At 42.8% G+C, this 25786-nt stretch overlaps 1 protein-coding gene across 1 annotated transcript; it reads right to left on the reverse strand.

Moving 5' to 3' along the window:
* Nucleotides 1–1887: 1887 nt before the first annotated feature.
* On the reverse strand, nt 1888–20173 carry LOC144694116 (scavenger receptor cysteine-rich domain-containing protein DMBT1-like). Its single transcript, XM_078564474.1, has 10 exons — nt 19819–20173; nt 17024–17335; nt 14100–14414; nt 13409–13723; nt 12797–12871; nt 11828–11983; nt 7907–8038; nt 5362–5448; nt 5192–5275; nt 1888–1961 (listed from the first exon to the last, which is right to left on the reverse strand). Exons 1-10 carry the CDS (start codon nt 20171–20173, stop codon nt 1888–1890), a joined length of 1905 nt encoding a protein of 634 aa, XP_078420600.1.
* Nucleotides 20174–25786: the final 5613 nt, after the last annotated feature.

Consider the following 25786-nt stretch of genomic DNA (forward strand, 5'->3'; position numbering starts at 1 on the left):
TGCAGACCTAACAGGGGAGGCAGCGCGTGGTAGATCAGCCAGAAAGCAGGCCATTCTAGATCTAGTGATAAGCAACATGACAGGATTCATTAATGACTTCAGCTGTTTCATCAATGATCTTCCTTTGATCATCAGGTCGGAAGTGGGGATGTTTGCTGATGATTGACCAAGGTTCAGCACTATTCGCGACTCCTCGGGCACTGAAGTAGCCCATGCTCAAATGCGGCAAGACCTGGGCAACATCCAAGCTTGGGCTGATAAGTGGCAAGTAACATTCACGCCACACAAATGCCAGGCAATGAGCCATCTACAACAAGATAGAATCTAACCATTGCCTCGAGGCATTCAATGACATGACCATCACTGAATGCCACACTATCAACATCCTGGGTTTACCATTGACCGGAAACGGAACAGAACTAGCCATATAAATAATGTGGCAACGAGCAGGTCAGAGGCTAGGAATCCTGCGGTGAGTAGCTCACCTGCTGACTCCACAAAACATGTCCACCATCTGCAAGGCAGCTAGAGAGGGAAGCAAGTATCACATGGTCAAATGCGAAGCTCCTCTTTATTTTTACAAATTATCTTGCTGTTCTGGATTTCTCAAATTTCATCGTTTTTTTAATATGTTCTAGGCCTGGTGGTATATTGCTCTCAATTACCGTTGTTAGCGAAGAAGTATTTAGTCATAATTTGCTTCTCAAATCAACAATGTTCTCGAATTTTGAACAAGATGTATCATTAGTTTATTAAGTATAAAGCGCCAAATTTACACATTTCCGTTAGCTCCTCCTCAATGCAAACATGTTTAATTTATTAATTACATAAATGTTTAAATACAGCTTGATTAAAATAATTTGCTACACATTCCTTATCAATATTTTCTGGTTACTAACTCAACTCAACAAATTCTGTTTCCGCACATCTCCTTTAGTTTCTTTTCTCAGCTGGAGTTATATGCTTGATGCGTAGATCTGCCATTCCACGAACTGAAATTTTAATGATAAATTTATTGTTCCTTCAGTGTCGCTCTGTAACAACCACTAACTTGGATCAATGTAAACTGCAATTGAAAAGGTTGATGTAAAGGCGGATGTTTTCCTCATTCAAAGCTTCTTATCCTGGATATGTCGGAAGTTCAGTAAAACTCTCAGATGTATTAGAAATGTGTTGCTTTAAGGAATGAGTTATTATAAGAATCCCCCCTTTATCAGAATTCAGATTTATTAACTGATTGACAAGACAAAAGGTTAAATATCTGCAATGTGTCAGAAAGATGGATAGAATACTCTACAGTGTGCAGCTGAATATCACACGATATGCTCAGTACAAAGGTTCATACCCCATTTATCGCTCCATTCATCAATCTATGTTATAACTCTCTGCGTTAATTATGGCACATCCGTGTAGGTCGTCCCAATGTCGATGAATCATCAGCCTCATCACTTTCATGCAAAGTAGAATCTAATGGCCACGAATAACTTTAAAGTCAAATATAATTCATCGAGGCACACATGCACAATAGCAAAGATAGGAAAACTTCCAGTTGTGTGTGAGTAAGCATTTCCGAAGCAAATGACCAAGGCATGAAATTGTAATGTCCACGATAATACCAAAATAAAGGCAAATCCCAACTAAATCGATTACGAATTTCAATTATGGGACTGACACCAAAGAATGCTATAACTTATCATTCAATTCACAGCAAAAGTTTTACTGTTTCATTTCAACAAATTGTCATTCCTCAGCAATGCTAAATGGGCTGAATTCAATTGTCGATTTTCACTATTACAACTTGTTTCAAATCAATGTACAAAACCTAATTATCACATGCAGGAGAGTGTGAAACCAACTCCTGGTGAGCAACTCAAGCGGAGGTAGTCCTCATTGCTCCATCTCAAATGATTGAACATCATCATATTCTCTTCTGGATTCAGCATCACATGATGAAAATGAACCTAAAAAGGACAACAGGAATATTAAGCTGATTTTGCTCCAAGTAGACCCCAAAATAATGAGTGCAGTTTTCAGTGAAATTGTTTGAGAATCTATCGCGTTGCTATTATGATCCTTGGACAGACCCCAGGTCATGCAGGTAGGTTCAGCTAGGGATCAATAACGTTGTGTGCAAAGTGGATAAGTTGTGATATTCAAGATGCTTACCAAGTGAATAAATGTTTGGAACAAACAAAAATAAACCTTACTACAGGTTCAGAAAGATAAAATAATTTACAATACCTAGCTAATACTTGAACATTCAGTGTAACTATAAGGTACATGTGAAATAACAGGCAATATATGCTCGAACACACTGCATGACAAAATAGATGACAGATGTGGCCAAAACTGATTCTATGGAATTCCCAACACCCCAGCCAGTTAGGCTCTACATTGTGAGCCAACCAAACTCACCGAAACTTCGTCTTTCTCATGAGAGCTTCCAATTACTACACTAAAAGATTGTGCCTTTGTAAAATCTCGAAAAGCCTTTCCCAGTCGGCTGGCCCACCTCACAGGGTTTCAGTCTCGCCTTCCGAGAACCCTTTCCCCTAGATCTCCGAGTACACTCAAGATACACTTCAAAGCACAACATCAGTTCTTCAGCCCTGCCAAGATCAGAAGCACTGCTCCAAAGGGGTACCTTTCCCCAACGGCCCACAGCACAGATTCACCAACTTTAGGCTGCCTTTGTGGATCTTCCGGGCTTCTCTCGAGCACAATTCACTTAAAGCCTGCTAACTGCAGCCTTTTCTCCAAATTTGTGTGATCTCTCCGCACTCTTCTTTTTAACTTAACGGGACCTATTGCCGTCCCTTGAGTTTTATCCCTTGCCTGGGACTTCCTTTGCGGACCTCTTCCAGCCCCCGTCCCGGTTTTGGGATCTCTATCTGCCCCAACAACCCCAAACCACTCCGACCCCCGCCCCCTCCCCCACCACCACCACCCCGCCCACCCCCCGCACTCCCCCCGTGTCCTGACCACTGGAACGCTCAATCAGCAACGGTTCTCCGTTCCCGGACATCTGACCTGCCCTTGCGGGCCTTCTTTCTTCCTTTTGCCGAGGCGCACATGGCCTCGTAAACAGCGCGTATAATAAGCAAATTGTGCATAGCCGGCCCGCTTCCAGCCAGCGCATGTGTGAAAGGCCCACGGGAATCATTGGGAATCGGAATTGCCGCCCTCCAAACTGAGCAATCTAAATACAGGTTTCATCATAACATTCAATCCATGTCATCATTCCTAATATCCATTCATCTATCGCTCACTAGACAAAGGGTTGAAATTACTTCAACTGAAAGCCCTATTCCCTATTTAATGTTGACCCCACTAAAACGCATGAAAAACTTCAGGTTGAAGATTCTTTATGGCTGATCATGGGTTTAATTTATGAGAAAATGCATATTTTGCAATGTCATTATGCACAATTCGCTATTTTTGTATTTCTGATTGCCATTGCGTTACCAATGACTGCTGCTTAATGGCTCACTCTGTAAAAGATATGCAAAGGGCGCTTGACCTCTTAAACATCACGTACAAGCGGCTTAGCTTATCCTTAAACATCACCAAGATGGAGGACCCTCACCACCCTTCATTGGGCCAGCTGAGGATCCCCGGCTCCATTGACATAGGTGGGGTGGTTCTGGAGTATCTGCGCTGCTTCACTTATCTAGGCAGCCACCTCACTCTAGGTGCTTGTATCGATGAGGAGGTCCAACGCCGAATCAACTGTGTCAGCGCTACCTTCTTTAAGCTGCGCCAACATGTCGTTGACAACAAGGAACTTTGGAATTCAACAGAGATTCTGGTTTATAAGGCAATTGGGTTAACCACCCTCCTCCACTGCAGCAAAACATGGACTGTCTACTGATGCCACATTAAGGACCTCCAGAGCTACCATCAGTGGTGTTTGCGTGGAATACTTGATCAAATGGGCGGGCCGCTGGACTAACGTGAGCGTCCTCAATGAAGCTGAGTCTACCAGCATTGAAGCCCTGCTCTTGTGGAACCAAATCCGATGGATGGGTCATTGCATCTGAATGCCCCAAAACCACCTCCATCAGCAAATTCTCTTCTCTCAGCTCTCCATTGGCCAATGCTCAAAAGGTGGCCAAAGGAAAATGTATAAGGATGTGCTCAAGGTCGCCCTAAAGCACGGAGGCATTAACACCACTGGCTGAGAGGAGAATGCTGCCAATCGCTTGGCATGCCACCACCTGATCCATCAAGGCGCAAGCCGCTTGGAGGCTCAGCTCCTGCACATTGAGGTGGAATGGCGGCGGCAGTGGAAGGAGAAGGAAACCAAGCCGGGGCTGCGATTTCCACTCTCCTGTGCAACAATGTGCCCCCATTTTGGAAGAAGTCGTGGATCCTGAATGGGCACCTCAGCTATCTGAAGTCTCACAAAGCGTGACAGACGCGATCCTCGATTCTCAGGGACAGCCGATGACGGCCAATCCTGCAATTTCTGTAACTCTTTCGAGTTATCAACAGATCGCATGTAACTCTTTCGAGTACATTCACAGTTCGTGGTTTCCGGGAGTGGGACATGAACCCACAACCTTCTGATTCAAAGGCGAGGGTGCTATGAACTGAGTCCCAGCTAAGTTGCAGTTGTAAAGCTTTAATTTGTATTGAGCACAGGTGCAGGACTTCTTTATTAAGCCAACCTTTATGTGTCCCCTGTCACTTCTAACAGCTGAGTACAGGTGTAATCGGAGTTTTGACCTTATATGGACACAGTGTTGTAGCTCTATTGTTTATTCTTTGGTAAACGTCTGGATGGTGTTCACAAATCCTTTTAGCTACACGAACTGTTAAGTAACGATTATTTAGTCTGGGAGTAGCTAATTACCTAGAAGTGAATTTAAAGGCCTCCTATCACAGTGCAGACAGGGATCGGTTGACATTTTTTTCTCCTGACTGCTTATGGTCAAAAGTAAAGGTTGCAACAATCCTCTAACGAGGCAATCGATGGACGTCAGTTGGAAGGAGCTGGTCAGAATTAACATATACATTTTGCATTGAGTTTGTGTTAATAAAATGACTCCGCACTAAAAACCAGGCTATTGATAGATTATTGTGTGTTTTTAAAGTAAGCCCATCTACGAGGGTGTTGGCTTATTTTATCGGCTTCCGAATTGCGAGGTGGGGAAGAGACGGCATGTGGCAGAGTCTTAGATTGGCCTACCTTGCATATTTACATCTTCACATTCATGTAAATCGCTGCCTGTATAATATTCCAACTTGTCCAGTGAACTGTTGGAGTGGAAATCTAGAAGTGAAACAAATTCCAATCTTAAAATGCAAATCTCACTTAAATTTAAACGTTCAATTTAAACGAAGGTTCAAAAACATTACCTGGGCCTGTACCAATCTCCTGAATGTCAACCTCTTCATAAACAGGGTCAGTTAATCCAGCGTTAAAATATTGTCCATTTTGGTTGCCTGTAATAACAAGTACTCAGAAACATAGAAACAGAAAATAAGAGCTTGAGTAGGTTATTCGGCCCCTCGACCCTGCTCTGCGGTTCAATGTGATCATGGCTGATCCCCTATTTCAACGCTATACACCTACGCTCTCCCCTCTCCCTTAACGTCTATAGAGTCCAGAAATCTATCGATTTCCTTCTTCAATATATTCAATGACTTGGCCCCCAGAGTCTTCTGTGGTCGAGAATTCCACAGGTTCACCACACTCTGAGAGAAGAAGTTTCTCCTCGTCTCAGTCTTTAGTGGCCTACCCCGCATCGGGGTATTATAGATATGGGATGTTGTAGAGGAGCAACCATCAAATGTTGCATATTTATATCTCATTCCCCCTTTCCGTTTCCATCTCTCCTTCTGGCTTTCTAGAAACTACCCATTATCAGAATTCCTCTGGCCCTTAAGAGCACTGAACACTCATATATATGCTTTGGCAGCAAGAGCAGCACTGAGGCTAGGAATCCTGTGAAGTTTAACTCGCCTACTGACTCACCAAAGGCTATCCACCATCCACAAGGCATAAGTCAGGTGTGCGATGGAATACTCCGCACTTATCTGAATGAGTGCAGCACCCAAAACACTCAAGGAGTTTGACACCGTTTTGGAAAAAGCAGCCCACTTGATTAGGACCACATCCACAAACATTCACTCCCTCCACGACCAGTGCAAAGTAGCAACAATGTGCACCATCTACAACATGGGCACAGGAATTAACCGAGGCTCCTTAGACTGCACATTCGAAAGCTACGCGGACTACCATCTAGAAGGAAAAGGGCAGCAGGTAGATGGGAATGCCAACACTTGGAAGTTCCGCTCCAAAACACTCACCATCCTGACTTGTAAATGTATTGCTGTTCCTTCACTGTCGCCAAGGCAAAATCCTGGAACTTCCTTCCCAATAGCACTGTATATATACCTACACCCCATGGACTGCAGCGGTTCAAGAAGGCAGCTCACCACCACCTTCTCAATGGTCACTCGGAATGGGCATAAATGCTGGCTCAGTCAGCGATGCCCAACTCCTGTGAATGAATAAAAAATTCTATATTCCTAATCTTGCTGGATAGGGCGAGTGGCACTGCCTGAGCACATTGCCAGCGAAGGATCAGCTCCTGGCTCGATATTGCTGCTGGAACTATGGCTCAAACAGGTGACGGTGCTTATGATTCCTCTCAATATACTCCACCCTTTGGCGCTCTAGGTTCTCTGTCTTATTTGTTTCGACAGGCCAAGGACTGAATATGCTGCCCAAAGACACACTTGGTCTCCTCACTATCACAAATGCGCCCTCACCATCCCTGGACCCTCCCGTTCGCAAGAGAATCCTGGTGTGTCCACCATTGCCAACATCTTGTCTATATATAATCGGCTTGGCAATCAAGTGTATTTGTTTCAGTGGACGCCATGGTCACACTTCGACCACTTTCGATCCGCCATGAAAGAACAAATTAATCAAGGCAATTTTTTCGGTGCAGCTCCAGGTTTTGGCTAGGTTCAAATATTCTGGAAATTCCAGGCAAGAGTTTGAGTTGGGGGGGGCATAACATTGAGGATCTTCTTCAATTTTCTTTGCAATGGATCGAAATTTAACATGTCTCGCACGCTAAGAAGAAATAAATCATTCCTTTAATATTGCAGAGAATCGGGGCTCTCTCTGGACGCCAGTATCAATGATTTCTGTAAGCAGGAGTTAGATTGATTTAACTTATTCTCCCACAAAGCAGACCTGTGCAACATTATGCATTCACAGTTATATTTTTCTATGTGTATTGTGCTTTCTGCAAATTCTCAGCCGATTCCAAAAACACTAAACGCTCATGAGAACATGACAAAATCATAGGAAGCCAAGAAGGAGGCGGTTCGGACCCTCGTGTGTGTCGTCCAAAAACCAGCTATAAAGCCGAATCCTACTTCCCAGCACTGTGTCCAAATTTTGTAGGTTGTGACATTTCAAGTGCATATCTCAATACTTTTTAAATGCCCCTGCCACACTTTCAGAACAACCCAAACGCGACCCCTACGACTCTGCGCGAAAAGACTTCGCCTCAAATTCACTCTAATCCTTCTACTAGTTATTTAGTTTATGCCCTTGGCTGTTGACTTCCGAGATAAACGAAAGTGGTCCCTCCTACCCACTCTACCTCCGCCCCTCCTTAACATATATACGTCAAACTAAGCTCTTTTAAGCCTCCTCTATTCCAAAGTAATCAACCCCATCCTATCCCATCTCTTCTGCAAACTTAAATTCTCCAGTCCGGGAAAATCCACATATGTCCCCTTCTAATCTAATGCGATCACATCCTTCCTGTAATATGGTCGGCAAAACTAAAATGACCTGTAAGAACTGCAGAACATTAACATGAGCAGGAATAGGGCCCTCCATTTATGGTCCAGAACTCATAATTCTTCATTAACCAACCTTTCTGGAAGCTTCTCCGCAATTCCGCCGCAAAAGCAATTGATACAGCAACGAAAAGGGTAACAAAAATGCAAGGGATCATGAAAACGGAGAGTGTCTGCAGTTTGAAAGGCGATGTGTACTGTCGACGGCCTGTAAGCAAAAGCATTACACATTAACACTGTCAAAATCTGCCCCTCGCGTTTAATTCACTCGCGGAAACAGCCTCGTGATCAAAGTGAAACATCAAAGTGAAATCCACTGGGCAATAAACACATTACCTGCCAGGAGCTCTGTTATTTACTTTACGGTATTATTAATTTAAGTAACAATTTTTTTCAGCTCAGCTAAGGAATTCAATCTGAATCTCGCACTTTCTACCTTGTCACAGTCTTCGATCTCAAACTGGCATTAACCATTAATTTCATTGGCTGTGTAGAAACGTTCCAGTTCTGCACAGCCATTGGACTGTGGCACAAATGGGAAAATAATGTAAATTATCAATGCCAATAATATGAAGAAAGAAAAGTATATACAAGTTTAATGACGAAACCAAGTTAGTTGCCAAAGCACAAATTGCAGATGGGGTCAGAAAGTTGGAAATCGTCATTGACAGATTAACTGAATGATCAGAGCTGTGGGAAATGGAGCTCGAAACATTTCATTCAATCACGTAATGTTCGCATCGCTGGCTTGGCCAGCATTTATTGCCCATTGCTAATTGCTCTGGGGCCTCGATATTTACAATCTATATAAATGACTGGGATGAAGACATATAGACAAATCAATCTATGTTTGCTGATACCAAGATAGGTGGGAAGGTAAGCTGTGGGCAGGACAGACAGGCTGCAAGGAGATAGACGGTATCCACAGGTTAGAAGAGTCGGTTACAAGATTGCAGATGGATTATAATGTAGGGAAGTGTGAAGTTATTCACTTTGCTCGTCAGAATATAGAAGCAGAATATGTTTCAAAAGGTGAGAAACTTGTAAGTGTGGAAGACTTGGGTGTGCCTATACAACAAACATAGAAACCTATCATGCAGTAGCGTTAAGAAATTAGGAACACAAAAGGAATTATTGACTTTACTGCAAGGGAAATGAAGTACAATAATTAAAAATTCTTACTACAGTTGTACAGGGTTTTGGTGAGCCCACATCTGCAATACTCTGTGCAGTTTTTTGTTTCCATGTTTAAGAAAGTATAAACTTGCATTGGCGCGGTGCGGTGAAGTTCCACTAAATTTGTCCCTGGAATGAAGGGTTAGTCCTATGTTGCGAGTCTGAGTAATTTAGGCTTATATTTTCTGCAGTTTAAAAAAATGAGAGATGATTTCATTGAACCCTTCAAAATGCTGAAGGTGTTTGACAAGATGGAAGCTGAGAGATTGTTTCTGCTGGTCGGGGAATCAAGAACACGGAGGCACAGTCTCAGGATAAGGGGCCGATCATTTCGGACAGAAATGAGAATAAATTGCTTTACTGAAAGGTCCCGAATCATTAGAATTCTCTACCCCAGGGGGCTGTGGATGCTCCGTCATTGAATACATTTAAGGCTAAGGTAGATAGATTTTGGATCTCTCATGGAATTAAGGGATATGGGAAAGAGGAAGCATTTGGAGTTGAAGCCAAGATCAGCCCGGATCGTACTGAATGGTGGAACAAGCTCAATGGGTGGTGTGGTCTTCTCCTGCTCCAGACGTGTTCTTTTGATAAAGTGTTGATGAGCTGCCTTCGTGAACAGCTGCAGCCTCTATGGTGCAGGCACACGCACAGTGCTGTTAGGAAATGAGTTCCTGGATTTTGTCGCAGTGAAAGTGAAGGTACAGCTATATTGCTCCAAGTCAGGAAGGCTTGGAAGGCAAATTGCAAGTGTTGGTCTATTCCGTGCATCTGGTGCCCTTGTGCTCCTAGCTGGTAGGGGCTTTGGAAGGGGCATTTGAAGAAGCCCAGGTGAGTCCCTGGAGTGCATCTTATAGATGGTACACACTGCTGGCACCACATTCGTGGTGGAAGGAGTGAGCGTTTTTTGTGATGGATCTGTGCCAATCATAAAGGCTGCATTGCTTGAATTGTGCACAGCATCTTAAGTATTTTTAGCGTTGCACAAATCTGGCGAAGTGGAGAGATTTCCATTGCAATCCTAGTTTATGCCTTGTGGATGATGAAAAGGCTTTGGCGATTCAGGAGGTGAGTTACTCGTCGCAGAATTCACAGTTTCTGACCTGTACCTGTAGCCACAGTACTTGCATGCTTGGTGCAGTTCATTTTCTGGACAATCGCAACCCCCAGGATGCTAATAGTTGGAGATCAGTGATGACAATGCCATTGAATGGCCAGAGGAGATCGTTAGATTTCATCTTCTTGGAGATCGTCATTGACCGGCACTTTTGTGGCATGAATGGTATTTCCCACTTATTTGGCCAAACATGAATGTTGTCCACGTCTGTTGCATATGATGATGGACTGCTTTGGTATCGGAGAAGTCACGAATTGTGCTCAACAATGTGTGTCATCAGCAACCATTTCTTCGTCTGACATTATGAATCACGGAAGATCATTGATGAAGCAGCTAAATATGGTGGGTGCTAAGACACTACCCTGAGGAACTCCTGCACTGATGTCCCGGCGCTGAGATGATTGACCTCCAACAAAAACGACCACCTTCCTTTGTGCTAGGTACGACTCCAACCAGTGGAGAGCTCCACCCCAGGTTTCCATTGGTTCCAGTTTTACGACGGCTCCTTGATGCCACACTCGGTCAAATGCAGCCCTGGTATGTAGGGCAGTCACTCTGATCTCACCTGTTGAGCTCAGCTTTTTTGGCCATGTTTGGCATAAGGAAGTAATGAAGTCAGGAGCTGAGTGGCCCTGGCAGAACCCAAACTCAGCGTCAGTGAAGACTCTGGGGAAATATGAAGTGATAAACTTTGGGCTTATGCTTAATAGATCAGAGTATTTACTAAATGATGAGAAGGAAGGAGCTGTGCTGAAAAAATGTTTTAGTATCCAGGTACAAGAATCACTTTAAACCAGTGGGCAGCAGCAAAAGGTGATGAGACGTATCCCAGATCTGAAGAGCTGCATAGGCTACTCATCTTGTTCTAATCGTGCCGGGGGAGTGTAGGCGCATTGAGGGTGAATTATATCAAATTTACACGTTTTACATGTGCAGTCAGATCTAGATTTTCTTCAACAGGTGACGTCATCGGAGAAGAATCGCACTTTCAGAAGGTTAAGGCTTTCAATATTTAAAAAAAAATGTCACCCACAAGATTGGCGTGGTTACAAAGCTAAACATGTACTTTTTGAAAAAAACTAAAAACTAACAGGCGTACTAGTGTTTTCCCAGTAAGGCGCTGTCCACTTTGGAATATAATCAGGACACCTTGCTCTTATATAGCGCATTTAACGTAGTGTCAACGCCCCAGCGGCAGTTCAGATTACCATTCGCAGAGAACATTTGGCAAAGAACCACATATACAGATATTAGGGCAGATGACAAAATGCTTCAGCAAACAGGTAGACAGGGGCAATTTAAGAGAGGATAGAGAGGTAAAGCGGTGGAGGTGGTTAGGAATGGAATTCCCGAGCCTAGCGCCCAAGCAGAAGAAGACACGAATGCAACGGAGAAACCATTACATTCAGTGTTACACAAAAGTCCAGAAATGGAGAATTCTCCAAGGCTCTACGGTAAAACTTGGACACATTAATAAGTTGGGGTGTGGCCATGGGGGGATTTGAAGGCGAGGGTAACTGTTGTAAAATCGAACTTCAATTTAAAACCGCGTACCGGAACATATCACATTGACGTCTTCTTTATGTTCACAGACATGATCGCCCATTGCTGAAAATTGGCAGTCCCATAGGAAGCGTTCACTCCCCTTGCATTTAACGTCGTCCATCCAAATTGTGCCGTTTGCTGGGCCGAAAAACGTCTCACCCGGTGTCCACACTGGGTAACCACAGTTTAGTTGTCTACAGACGACAGAGGCATCGTGCATATCCCAGGAATCATCGCAAACCGTTCCCCATGTACCATTGAAGAAAATTTCAACTCTTCCGGAGCAATTGTTGAATCCTGCAGCCAGCCGTAACTCTGCAGTAAAATATAGCATCTGAGAACTGAGCACGTTAACTTGCAATTGGGTACAATTCTTTTATTTGCCCAGAACTGAATTCCAACCAACTGGGCTACTGTTGGACGACACTCATGTTAAAGACCCTGGGATTCGCACTGGCCTAGGAAACTCTTCTGGTATACATAAAGCTAAACTAATTGCCCAAAATGTATAACACAAGTTAACTTTTCACTCTCGTGATTAACGATGTTTAATAGGATGACTGAAGAACTTAGGAATGTAGCCAAATTTATTGAAATTCATTCGACTGACAGGCGGTTGAAATCCTGACAGATATCGAAGAGCACTTGTTACGCTTCTCATGTTGTGCCAGAATTCAGAATATAAAATTCGAATGGTCCCCGAAAGATGGCAATTGGCCGAATTCCAGTGTTGAATGCAGGGTTGATGCAATCTTTGGGAAAACTGGCTCTCTGCTGGATGGATCTGATTCATGAACCTCCAGTTCCAAACATTGTGTCCAGGGAGCCACGCCTTCAACATTTGTCACTGGTTAGCAATAGCGCCTTACGAAGTGTTCAATGACATCTTACTATGGCTACTCTCAAAATCACGGATCTTGTCAATGATGGAATCTGCTGCCGGTGAGACATTCCAGGGATCCGCTGCCCTTAAAGTTGTCAAGTGCACTTGCTACTCTACTTAAAATGATTGGTGTGTTAATAGACAGAATGTAAACATCTACATATGATTTTTTTAAATTATATACACAAAGGAAAACATCAGAATCATATCCCACGATCATTATTAAGATCGTTATCAATAATTACCGACACGGCCTGAATCTGGTCCCATATTTATTTTCTTCATATTTCCCTCATGGTGAATCTTCATTGGATTAATTTCTGGGAAAAAAAATCAATTACTTCAAAAACAACATATTTATTTAGCGCCTTCACCGTCACGAAGCGCTTCACGGTAGCATTAGAAAACAAGGTATGACATGAAGATACAGAATGGGATATTAGGTCAGATGACCAACAGACAGGTTTTAAGGAACCTCATACAACTGGAACGCTAGGTAGGGAAAGGGAGAGGTGCAGAGGGAGATTTGGGCCTCGGCAGCTGACGACATGTCCAATGGTGGATTAATTATGTTGGGGGAACGCACAACAGCCCCGAATCAGAGAATATCAGGTTTATCGTAGAGTTGTGGGGTTGGAGTAGTTTACAGGGATAGGGAGAAATAAACCCCTGGAGGCACTTGAAAGCAAGGATGAGAATTTCAAACTCAAGATTTTGCTTGATCAGCAGTCAATGTGAATCATCGAGCACAGTGTGCTAGGTGAAAGTGACTTAGCGCGAGTTAAGACAGGAGCTATGAAACACTGAAACATCGATGAAACATTCCAAGAGAAATAAGTTCCATTTGTAGTTGATACCTGAGCAAATGACTCCTACATCATCCCGGTGGTCACAATTATGTTCACCCCATGGTGAAGATGGACATTGCCATAACAGTGATTCGTGCAAACGACAGTTCACATCATCAAGCCAGATGTGTCCAAAACCCCTTCCAAAAGTGACACTGCTTTCCACAGATCGGGCCGATCCGCAGCTGAGCTGCTTACAAACGACTTCTGCACCCACCATTCCAAACGAATCAGCACAAACACTCCCCCAGGTAGCGTTATACAAAACCTCAACTCTGCCCTGGCAGGGACTCGGTCCATCCTGCAGCCTTACAGCCCTGTGCTCTGCAAAACAAAATTGAAATGTATTCTTCTCATCAGTTCAGTCCTAAGGCAGTAAATGTAGGAAACGACGATCAGGCATTCTGCTTTGAAACGACGTTAACGTTATGAGATTGCTTATCACAGAGCACCCAGAAGGACAACTATTCCAAAGGAAGGAACTTAAGAGATACTCCACTGTTTCTTATAGGCTTATTCTACACTAATCTGTTTTGTGAGTAGACCAAAGGACGTGCTAATTGGTTACCGAAAACAGTGAGGTCTTAATTGTCAATCTGAATGATTACCATGGCTACAAGTCAATGGCTCCCACCCTAAATTTGTTAAAAAATTCTCTTCAACAAGTGAAAAAGTGCGAGTGTTTGTCAGTGCATCTCACCCGAGCAGATAACTCCAGCATCTTCTTTATGATTGCATTCGCTCTGAGCCCTTGGGCCCGCCGGACATTCCCACAAAACAGAATCATTTGCTGTGCACTTCAAATTATGTAGCCAGATAGGCCCTGCTCCTGGGCCAAACCAACCGGAAACCGTTGCATTTTGAGCCTGTCCACACTTCAGCTGGCCACATACAACATGGGCGTCTGCTAAATCCCAGGAATCATCACACACAGTCCCCCAGGTTCCGTTGTAGTAAAGCTCCACCCTTCCATCACAGCGACTTCCACCATCTACCAGTCTTACCTGAATATGATCTGCAGGACAGAAATGGCTACATTAACAGTGCTTTGTCCATGAAAGTGTTCCTAAACGTTAGAAATCGATACATTCCCAACTGTGTCTAACTACTATTCTTACAATTATTTGTTTGTCACTTTTCTGGCAACGTTTTGTGCAATAAGATTGTCAATTGCAGCCTCCTCAAATGCAAATGCCACAGTGCTAGAAATAGTCACATGATATAAAATAAAAATGAAAAAGATTAACGACTGATAATTTAAATATACAGATCTGAATTCTGTCTGAATCTGATTGATGGGAATTCTGAAAGCTTGAAAATCTAGTCTCGGCACATGGACATCACTGGAAACGTTGTTTTTTTTGTCCACCCTTCTAAATGTAGTGAAATAATTGATTGGTTTAGTAGATTAATGCAGAAGGCAAACTACTTGGCGTCGGACGAACCTACTGGCCAGACTCATCAGCATCGCAAGTCTCCTTCCCTAAACGACATTAGCGACCTAGTTGGGTACAGTTAAAGTGAAAACTCTTGCTTCCACTGAGTACTCGCTATATCTAAACTTGCCAAGCTGTATGTTTAGCCTGCCCCCAGTGGATTGGCTGTGCCATTTTGGCTCCTTCCATTGTTCAGCCAGTACAACTGAGGAGTATATCTGCACCAATCAACTCCATTTTTTTTTGTAAATTACATCAGGAGGGATGTACTGCATTGGAAGTGGTTCAGATAATGTTCACAAGGTGGATTTCTGAGATGCAGGAGTTGCCTTATGTGGAAAGGTTGAGCAGCTTGGACCTATACTCTTTTGAGTTTAGTAAGTTGATGACTGATGTTTTTCAAACATGTAAAATTCCAAGGGAGCTTGACAGAGAAGGTACTGAGAGGACGCTCACTCTCGTGGGGACATCCAGAACTAAGGCACTATTTAAAAACAAGGTGTCGCCCATTTAAGGCCGAGATGAGGTCGTCAGTCCTTCGAATTCACTTCGCCAGATTAAACGGCGGAGGTTGAGCCATTGAATTTTCAAAAGGCAAGTTAAACAGATTTTTGATTGAAAATGAATCAACGGCTTTTATGGGCAGGAAGGGAAGTGGAGTTAAGGCCACAATCAGATCAGCTATGAGCTTATTAATTAGCCGAGCAGGATCGAGGTTCTGAATGGCCTAGCCCTGCTCGTATATGTAATGTTGTTACATTCTCACCAATTTGATGGTTAGGCATAAATAGAACTATGCCTTTGGAGTATTTTGAAACGTATTAAGGGAAAATGTAATGCAAAATAACGAATACGGAAAACGTTCGTGCTTTCGGATTCACGGGAACCCAACCATTCCTCCCTGCTTCACGTGTAAATTTTAAAAGCAGCTTCATTTTTTTTTTTAATTCTTTCATGAGATGTGGGCAACTCTGGCTCAGGCAGCATTTGTTTCCAATCCCTAACTGCCCTTGACGAGGTGCTGGTCAGCTGCCTTTCATCTGCTCCACTTATACGGACAATGATAGGGATGGAGCTCCCGGATTTTAAGCCAGTGACAGGAAAGGAACGGCGATATATTTCTAAGTCAGAATGGGGAGTGGTTGGGGGCCAGCTTCAAAGTGGTGGTGTTCCCATTAGTCTGCTGCCCTTGCGCTTCTAGATGGTAGCGGTCGGAGGTTTGCAAAGTGCTGCCTACGGAGCCTTCGTGAGTCCCTGCAGTGCATTTCGTAGATGGGACACATTGCTGCCCCAGTTCCTCGGTGGTGGAGGGAGTGAATCTTTGTGGATGGGATGCCAATGATGCGGATTGTTTTGTCCTGTGTGCCACCCCAACGGAGATCGACGAGCAGCATGTTATAAATCTGAATTATAGTTTGTGCTTTCAGCAAGTGTCAGACTTCCTTTCCTTCTTTCTCTTCATAGCTCATTACCTTTGCGAGGTATTTACAGAACAGACACAGGCCACCCGCTCAACAGCTCTATATCAGATTTCAAATGATATTTGAGAAGGTGCCACGTCAAATATCACCCTACAAAATCGGAAGTCATGGTCTACTGGTTGCCATTTTAGCGTTGTTAAATGATTAGTTAGCAAAGATGAAGCAGAGATTAGGGATTAATGCGTTTTTTGGGTTTGGCAAGTTTTACTACTGGAGTGCCACAGGAATCACTGCTGGGGCCTCAGCTAGTTACAAACAAAATCGATGATCTGGATGAATGTACAGAATGAATGGTAACTAAATATGTTGTTGACACCAAGATAGCTGTAAGCCAGCTGTCAGGGGAGATATGTGAATGCGCAAATAAATGGCATATAATGTGAGCGTTTGTTTGGGCGCCCATTTTGGCAGAAATAAGAGAAAATCAGTGATCTATTTAAGTGTAGACAGAATCAAGGACTTGCCCTTGCAAGAATCAGTACAGTTTATCTCAAGTACTCCCTCTGATAGCGAACTCCAATTTCTATCCACTTCTTGGGGAAATAAGTTTCTCTTGAATTCCCTATTGGATTTATTATTAACTATCACATCATAAAGGGCAGTTGTCCCATTACTATGATGAGAATGACCGTTGGGTTATTTATGAATATATAATTGAAGTGCGATGCTCTAGACATTTTTAGTTAAGTAACGAAATAAGTTCGTACCAGAGCAAACCACGCCGACGTCATCGGTGATAGGTAATTGTCTCGTTTGTGTAAAACTACAATTCCACAGAAAGGATTCACTTCCATTGCATCGGACGTTGCTAATCCACACTGGACCGGCACCTTTTCCAAACTTCGAGTGGTTATAAACACTTATTGCAGTGCCACAGTTCAGCTGCCTGCATACTACATCTGCATCCTTGAAATTCCAGTCAGTGTCCATCACTCTGCCCCAAACACCGCGATTATAAACCTCCACTCGGCCATCACAAACACTTTCTCCATTGATCAGTCGCAACTGCCTTTGTTCACCTGGAAGAATGCAATTTGGTAATTAAAGTTAATTCAATATTCCACAAAGTCATATTGTGGACATGCATTACAAAATGTAACATTTTTGTACGGTTTACCATTGTCCAGATTCCATGAGGTAATAATATGATATAAAAAGAGAATTCAGTCGATTTCAGGAAGAGACAGAAATAGCAAGATGAATGTTTCAGAAGCCCCGGCCATAACTGCTGTGATCAGTAGAACAAGCCCATGACAGGAAAGCAAGAAGAAAGATGGAGTTATATCGTCAGATGAAGCTTCAAAGTTCAGGTCATGTGACTACCTTTCATGTCGTATTCATTCGTGGGGTTTAGGCGTCGCTGGAAAGGCCAGCATGTATTGCCCTTCAGAAGGTGACCTTGTGGCGCCTTATTGAACGTTGAAAAACCTAAAATGTAGGTACAACCATTGCACTGGTCGCGAAGGAATTAGACGATCTTGAGCCAGCAACGATTTGGGACAGTGATATTTTTCCAACTCGTGCTGGTTCGTGAGTTGAGCAAAAAGCAGGTTATATTAGACTTGGTATTTTGCAGTGTGGTAGGATTAATTAATTACCTCAGATTAAAGGCAACCCTAGGTAACAGCGACCATAATATGATTGGATTTTACACTCAGTTTGAAAGGGAAAATCGTTTGTCTCAGATTTGTATTTTAAATTTAAATAAAGACAACTATCTGGGCATGGAAGCAGAGCTAGTTGAAGTGAACTGGGAAAGTAGGCTTGGTGATAGATCAATTGAGAAACATGGCAGGCATCTAAGGCTATTTAGGAATACTCAGAATAAGCAACTTCCTACAATTAAAAAAAACCTAAAGGGAGCACCCACTATTCCTGGTTAACTAAAGAAATTAGGGAAAGCATCAAACTTAAGAAAAGGCATATAACCGCGTAAAGATGGGTGGCAAGTGATATAATTGATCAGAAGTTAAAAAACGTCAGAGAATGACTAAAAGTTTGCTCGGGAGAAAGAAATTAAAGTATGAGACGAAACGAGCTAGAAATATTAGAACGGATAGCAACAGTTTCCACAGGTATTTAAAGAGGGAAGGAGCAGTCACTGAATCGGGGGTGAGCGGCATCCTTCTTGCCTTTCAGGGCCATGTCTTTGCGCAGAAGTTTTGGTCTGGAAGCACTGAGAGGTGTGCGCGCGGCTGCTCTTTAAAGATGCCGCCCGATATGAGGAAGCAGCGAGGTGATGGCGTGGCGGGAAAATGAGAGCCCGCCCGCTGTCAAAACAGCATATTTTCCTGGAATGCATAATTTATGAGGCGGAATTGGGTTTGTAAAATGAGAAAAGTCACCATTGCGGCCCATGGGTAAAATGTTTTCCTGCCTGCCCTCTACCAAGTTTGGTACAAATCTCGGACGCTTTTGCCCTAAACGAAGTGTTGCTCAATGAAAAACAATATAAAATGAGAGTAAGAGGAATCTAAAATGAGAATTGCAGCATTCAGCCACTCGACACTGTCCTGTAATTCAATTGGACAATGGTTCATCTGTGTTCGATTTAGATCCACCGGCCCTCGTCATATATATACACTTGGCTAAGACAAATCAAAACGACTTCAATTTGAAAATCACTATGTAGCTGGCATCTATTAATTTTTGTGCAAGAAATATCCGCATTTCTTCAAAATTTTACAAGAGCTATTTTTCTTCCTGAATTGCCTGGCTCTACTTTTAATTTAAGCTTCCTTTGCTTTAACCCTCGCCGTCAGCAGAAAAAATACCTTCGTCTTCCCTATCAATTCCTATCACAATCCCAAAAATAACAACCAGATCACTCTTGTAAAACAAGAAAATTGAAGCCTCTTTTATATATTCTCTCCTCATAATTTAATCCTGAGCATCGCTAAATTTAGGGGGAATCTCGGCCAATTTATCCTTTCTTAGGTGTGATGCCCAAAAAGGTCCACGATACACCAGATATGGTTTGGGTCCGAGCTATACATATGCACTTCGGCTGAGGTATGAGCCCACGTCTTGGTATTAAGTTATGGACGTCTATTTGGGGTGGAAGTGTACTCACTCACTTGTGATTGATTTATGACCTCCCACCTTGGACTAAGATACGCAAACCCGCCTGGGATCAATGTATGTACATCGTCTTGAAAATGAGTTACACCACCCATTGGATCGAGGCATTTAAGGGTCTGACCTCTAATCAAAAATCATATCCACTGTACACGTAGGATCTCTGCCGTGTTGGACCCGGGGTCCTCGCAGGGTTAATACAGATACATTTCAATTTCTTCTGACAATGGGTATAAACTGAAGGTAAATAAATAACTCGACTCTTGGTGACTGCAACACTCAGGCCACTCTCTCCCAATTCTCCCAAATAAAATGAAAATATAAATGGGACGTTATACTGCACTTACTCGAGAAATCTTGCACCAAAATAAGTAATAATATAATTTTGAGAATCAGTGACACTGACAATAAATGACACACCTACCAGAACAGATGACACCAGCATCATTTTTGTGCGTGCACTGATGGTGCCCCCAGGATGACACTGGGCAGTCGCTCAAACGCATCTCATTGCCGATACATTCATTAATATCATTCCATATCGAACCATTTCCCTCTCCAAAGAAGGCTCTTCCCGGCATTGATACCACAGCCCCACAGCCGAGTTGATTGCAGACTACAGCCGCATCCTGTAAATCCCAGTAGGCATCGCAAACTGTACCCCAGGTGTTGCCCAGCAATATCTCCACTCTTCCTGAGCAGGTGTCATCACCACCAACTAACCGCGGTCCTTTATGTCCTTTTTGCAGAAACAAAGAACATGTTTTCAGCTTATTCATATTCCATTGGAAAGCCTTTTCCTCCTTTAACTTATCAAATGTGCACCAATGGAATCTGAGTATTGCTGACAAAATACATTCTGTCAAAGCTTGTCACATTGGGCTCACCAGCACTATCGCAAGAATACCCATGTCAAGTCAATGTTACCGAGACTACTTCCAAACGAATCAGCACGCTCGTCTCACACAGTGTAAAGTTGTTGCTTCCTCTGAAATCGGTATTCTTGTGATCGACCTGATGAGTGCAAGAAGAAAAGCTTTGACAAAATATATGTTTTTCACTAATACTCAAGTTGTGAATTGTTCAAAACAAAAAAGCAAGAATCAAGTGAAAAACACTAAAATGATTGAGTAATGGTGAAACAAATAATCTTTCTTCCATGACATCGCTTTAACAATTAACACTACACTGCAGCGCCAGAGCGAAAGAGGAGTTACTGTGGAACAACTGCTGGGAGTGTGTTTAGAGTCAAGGCCAAGACTGAAACGCCAATGGAGGATGAATCCAATTTTCTGAAAACAGTGTTAGAATTATATCTATCAAGACTGATATTTTCTTTGTCAAATTGGAAGGACATGGCCTGATTTGGACATTTCGCTGCCAACCTGGTATTTTTTTTTTTTTAAAAAGTTTCTCTGCTCACTTTCAAACTGTCAACAAATAAGCCTCTTCCAAGAAATAATATCAATTTGAAAAGGAAATGAAAACAAAACTTGAATTGGAGGCAAATGAATAAGAACAATAAAAAGAAAGAGAGGAAAGTGAAAAGGAGAGAGCATTTCAAAAGGAAAAAGCAGAAAGGCAGGAGAAATAACGAGAGCGAGATAAGATAAGAGAACTTGAGCTGCAGAGGGATAGGTTCAGAATGGAAGAAAGAGATTAGGAAGGAGAAAGGGAGTAAGGGCTTAACCGGCTGAGATTGAAAACGCGTCCTCAGATATAGAAGAAGCTTCTGATGATAGGCTCATTGAAATCTCCAGCACAGAAGGAGGCCATTCGGCCCATCGTATCAGCGCCGGTCAACAAAGATCTGACGACACTAATCCCATTTTTCAACGCATGTCCCATAGCCCCGGAGGCCATGGCAACACGAGTAATTATCTAAATACTTTTTAAATGTTACGAGAGTTTCTGAGTCAAACACTCTTTCAGGCGGTGAGTTCCAGACACCCACCGCCCTACTGGGTGAAAGAATTTCTCTTAAACTGCCCTCTTCGCCTTCTGCCTCTCATCTGAATTCTATTTCCCCTGGTTATTGGCCCCTTACTAAAGCATGCCTGACTATCTGTGCCTTCAAAATCTTATAAGCCTCTCTCTGATCCCATCTCAAACTTTGCTGCTCCAAGGAAAACTACTACAGCCTATCCAAAATTTCCTCATAATTCAGACCCCCTAGCCCAGCCAGCATCCTGCTAAATCTCCTCCGCACCCTCTCCAGTGCAATCACATCCTTCAAAGTCCTTATGAAACAACCTCCAAACTAAAGCCTAGTTGGGAGACGTTTAATTTTGTGCAAGCCCTCCCAAAGTTTCAGGAAAGGGATGTGGAGGCGTTATTAATTTCGAATGAGAAGGTATCGAAGCAAATGAAGTATCCAAGAGAAATGTTGACATTACCTTACAAAGTGTGTTGGTGGTAGAGCTCACGAGGTTTATTCTTCACTTTCAGAAGTGGCATTTGTTTATTATGATGCAGTAAAAAAAAAGGTTACTCTTTGTGCACGAGGGTTAGTCCCTGAGGTATACAGGAAGAAATCTCGGAATATACTGAAACAACCTGGACAGGATTTCATTGAATTTGAGAGTGCAAAGCAAAGCAAATTTGGCCGTTGGATACAGGCATTAAAGGTAGACAGAACAGTTGTAGTTCTTAGAGAAATTATTCCCCTGGAAGAATTTTAAAATTCAATTCTCTAATAGTCAGAACCCATGATGAATATCAGAGGGTCGCAAAAGCTGCACAGGCAGTGGAGATCGCTAACGATTATGAACCGGTCCATAAATTCAACCCCTTTTTCCATCACTCCCACAAGCCCGTGAAAGAGAGCAGCTGGGAAGGTGAAAGGAAGTCAAGGAGCCAGAGAAGAGAAGGGACAGCTGGGAATTTCCTGGAAGCTCCTCCTCAGGCAAGAAAGAAAGGTGCTGCGGGTGGTAGTGATATACTCAAGCCTAAGTGGCTCCATTATAAAGAAGTGGGACATGTTTGAGCTGATTGCTGGAAGTTGCACGGTAATCCATGGGACTTGCTGGAGTATGTAAGGGTGTTTCAGGAAAAGGTGCCATGACTGAAAGTACAACAGACCAAGTTGTAGCGTTCACTGCCGCTGTGAAACTGAATGTGAACACTGCTGTGTGTTCAGGAGAGGTGAATGAGAAACATGAGAGTAATAAGGATTTTTTGTCGAGGGGGAAAGGAACCCTATATCCCTCTAGTGAGACTGCTAAACCTTTAATCATACTAAGGGATACGGGAGCTACGCAAACACTTTTGCTCGGGAAAGGCATAACTTATCCACCAGACGGCGCATTACATGCCAAAGTTTTAGTCAATCGTAATCGTGGGGCCTATCTGCCTGTACATTTTTACCAGGTGCACTTGGTGTTTATTTTTTTCTGGGACAGTGACAGTAGGGGCTGATCATTAGTCACCCGCATGTGGAGTTGATTTACTCCTGGGAAATGATTTAGCTGGAGCGATGTGGTAGCTTCTCCCAGAACTACAGAAAGCCCAAGTGAGGTTACAGATACAGAGCAGTTACTGGAAAATGTTCCAGGACTTTTTTTCTTGATGTGTGATGGCCCAAGCAATGGGTAAGCCAAGTGCATCATCAAAGGTCAAAGTGATAGCACAGGCAGATATTTGGCTTGCAGAAACTTTCTTGAAAGTCTAAGATAATCCATAAGAGATGTGTAACAAAGCTTCTCTACCTGAGGTTCAAGAAACCGATCCAGGGTTAAATAATATAGCATAGTAAGGTGGCATGGTCGTGAAAGTGCCAGGCAGCTTTTGAGAATTTGAAGGCGATCCTAACGAATGAAGCAATATTAGCCGCCCCTAATTTCACTAAACCTTTCAAGTGGGCAATCAATGCCAGTGACTTGGGGTTGGGTGCGGTCTTATTGCAAGAAGATGAATCTGGACTAGAAAAGCCAATGTTTTACTTTTCGAAAAAAATAATAAATCAGCATCAAAAGCCATGCTGTACAGTAGCAAAGGAAACCCCTGGATTGCTCCTGGCTTTAAGCATTTTGAGGTATATAGACAACATGGCTGTCAAGAAACCCTAGGACATACTGAACATAATCTCTTGGAATATGGGGAAATAATTTAAGTCTCAGAGTGACAATGTGTTCGAATGGAGCTTGATAATACAGCATTCTAACTTCAAAACTTTTCATATTGTTGGAAAAGTTAGTATAATCCCTAAACAAAAATAATAATACCTGGATATTTCAGCAGTTCTGACAGCATCTTCAGAGAGGAAAACAGTTAACGTTTTGAGTCCATATGACTCTTCAGCAGAACGAAGGGAAAATAGAAAAGAGGTGAAATATAAGCTGGTTTAAAGGCGGGGGGGGAGGGGCGGGATGTGGGGGGGCGGATGGGACAGGTTGAGTTGGATAGAGGGCCAGTGATAGGTGGAGATAGCTAAAGGATGTCATAGACAAAAGTACAACATGTGTATGACATCTTTTGGCTTTCTGCACCTATCAATGGCCCTCTATCCAGCTCAACCTGTCCCACCCACACCACCACCACCACCAACCCCCCCACCCCCCCACCGCCCCACCACACCACCACTTTAAACAACATTATATTTCACCTTTTTTCTATGTTTCCTTATTTCTGTTAAAGAGCTATACGGGCTCGAACCATTAACTGTTTTCCTCTACGCAGATGCTGTCAGACCTGCTGAGTTTTTCCAGCTATTTTAATTTTTGTTTTGGATTTCCAGCATCTGCAGTTCTTTGCATTTATCTTAATATAATTCCTGATGCATTATCAGGAATGCATTTGTTTTTTTTTTGATCTGCAAAGCAATAAAGTAAGGAAAATGAACATAATCTGTATAAGGAGTGAACGACTGATTGACTGCATGTTTGATTGCTGTTTAGATGTTGTACATATCTTTCTCTGAATACTTTGCGATGAAGCACATTTGGAAATGTTGTTTAATCTCTTAAGCATGGAGGCATCTTAGAATCATATCTCTCAAGGCTGATTTTTTATTTTACAAAATGGATGGACATGGCATGACTTGTTTTTTTTAAAGAAGGCCATAAGTTCACCTTCAAACTAACAGCAAGTAGGCCTCTTCCAGGAAATTGCCTGACCTTTTTGTTAATGGAGGAAGATCTGATTTTTTTGTTTTGAACAGCAATCAGTTTACCTGATGGAAATAAAAACTGGAAAGGAAGGTTGTGAACTTGCTGGACATCCCTTGAGTCAGAGTAAAAAAACTTGAGTTGTGAAGCTGCTGGTTTTGAGGGCAGCCTTGTTGGGAAACAACCTGAGGAAGGAAAGCCAGGATAGCTGGCTCTCTCACCTTGTTGCCTAAACTTGTGTTTGGCTATCAAACTGTAGTCAGAGAGCCCTCAACTGAGTGTAACTAGTCTGCATTTGGACCTGTAAACCTGAGACCAGCTGATGAGAACTTCCAGGCATCCACGGGGACCAGCGGCCGGTCTTCACCCGAGAGAACTATAGGCCAATGGTATTGCGACCTTGTGGACTTTATCCTTTATTCTATCACGCCCATCCTTCAAAGCCCATCTCTGCAGAGAGACTATCTATGTGTCTTTTGCTTGCCAGCGCCTGTATCAGTCTGTCTGCTGGGGGAATTATTTAAGCCTAGTTAGATAGTGTTATACCCCGATTAGAATTGTGTGTTAACATATTGTGTGTTAACATAGTGTGAAAAGAAGTTTTGTTTTAAAATGAATTCATCATTCTGAGTTTTTCAGAAGAAGGCTGGTCAGAGTATTTTCTTCTGGGTTCTTGAGCCATAAATCTACAAGTGCAATTGGCCACTTCGGTGAGAAAAACAACAGTTGAATTTATGGTGCGGCCTGCCGAGTAGTGGGCTTTGATAATTCGTGCACTTCTCCCATCCCGATCGTAAGATAAAGAAAGATATAACCTAGGTAGGAGTGATCAGTTGAAGAAAACTTTGGACTTTGGTTCATCCGAGTGCCGTGAAGCAATACATCCTGCCAGATTAGCAGGATGCTGATAGAAACTCCTGAAAATGACGAAGTTAAAGTTGAAAGAAAACGATGGGTCTTCGGTTGAAAGGCGGCGCTCGCCTGTCGAAAGTAAGGAGACCTGTGTGAACAATGTTTCAGTCTTGGGGTGGGCTCTAAAAAGTGTGTTATTCTAATGCTGTTTTGCTGGGTAAATACGAAACCAATTAGAATCCAAGGGGTTTTAATGTCACTTCCTCAAACTCCAGGTTTTGCTGGAATTTGAGCTGTGGACTGTAATATTGTATTGTCAATCGGTGCATCAGAATGTAATTCAAAGGTTTATTTAAATTACAACTGTCGTCATGAAAATAATGAATAAATTGATTTGATATAAATAAAGAACGTGATACCGCAGCGTCACTGCCA

Source organism: Cetorhinus maximus, chromosome 19 (genome assembly GCF_964194155.1).
Source record: "Cetorhinus maximus chromosome 19, sCetMax3.hap1.1, whole genome shotgun sequence".
NCBI classification, from domain to species: domain Eukaryota; kingdom Metazoa; phylum Chordata; class Chondrichthyes; order Lamniformes; family Cetorhinidae; genus Cetorhinus; species Cetorhinus maximus.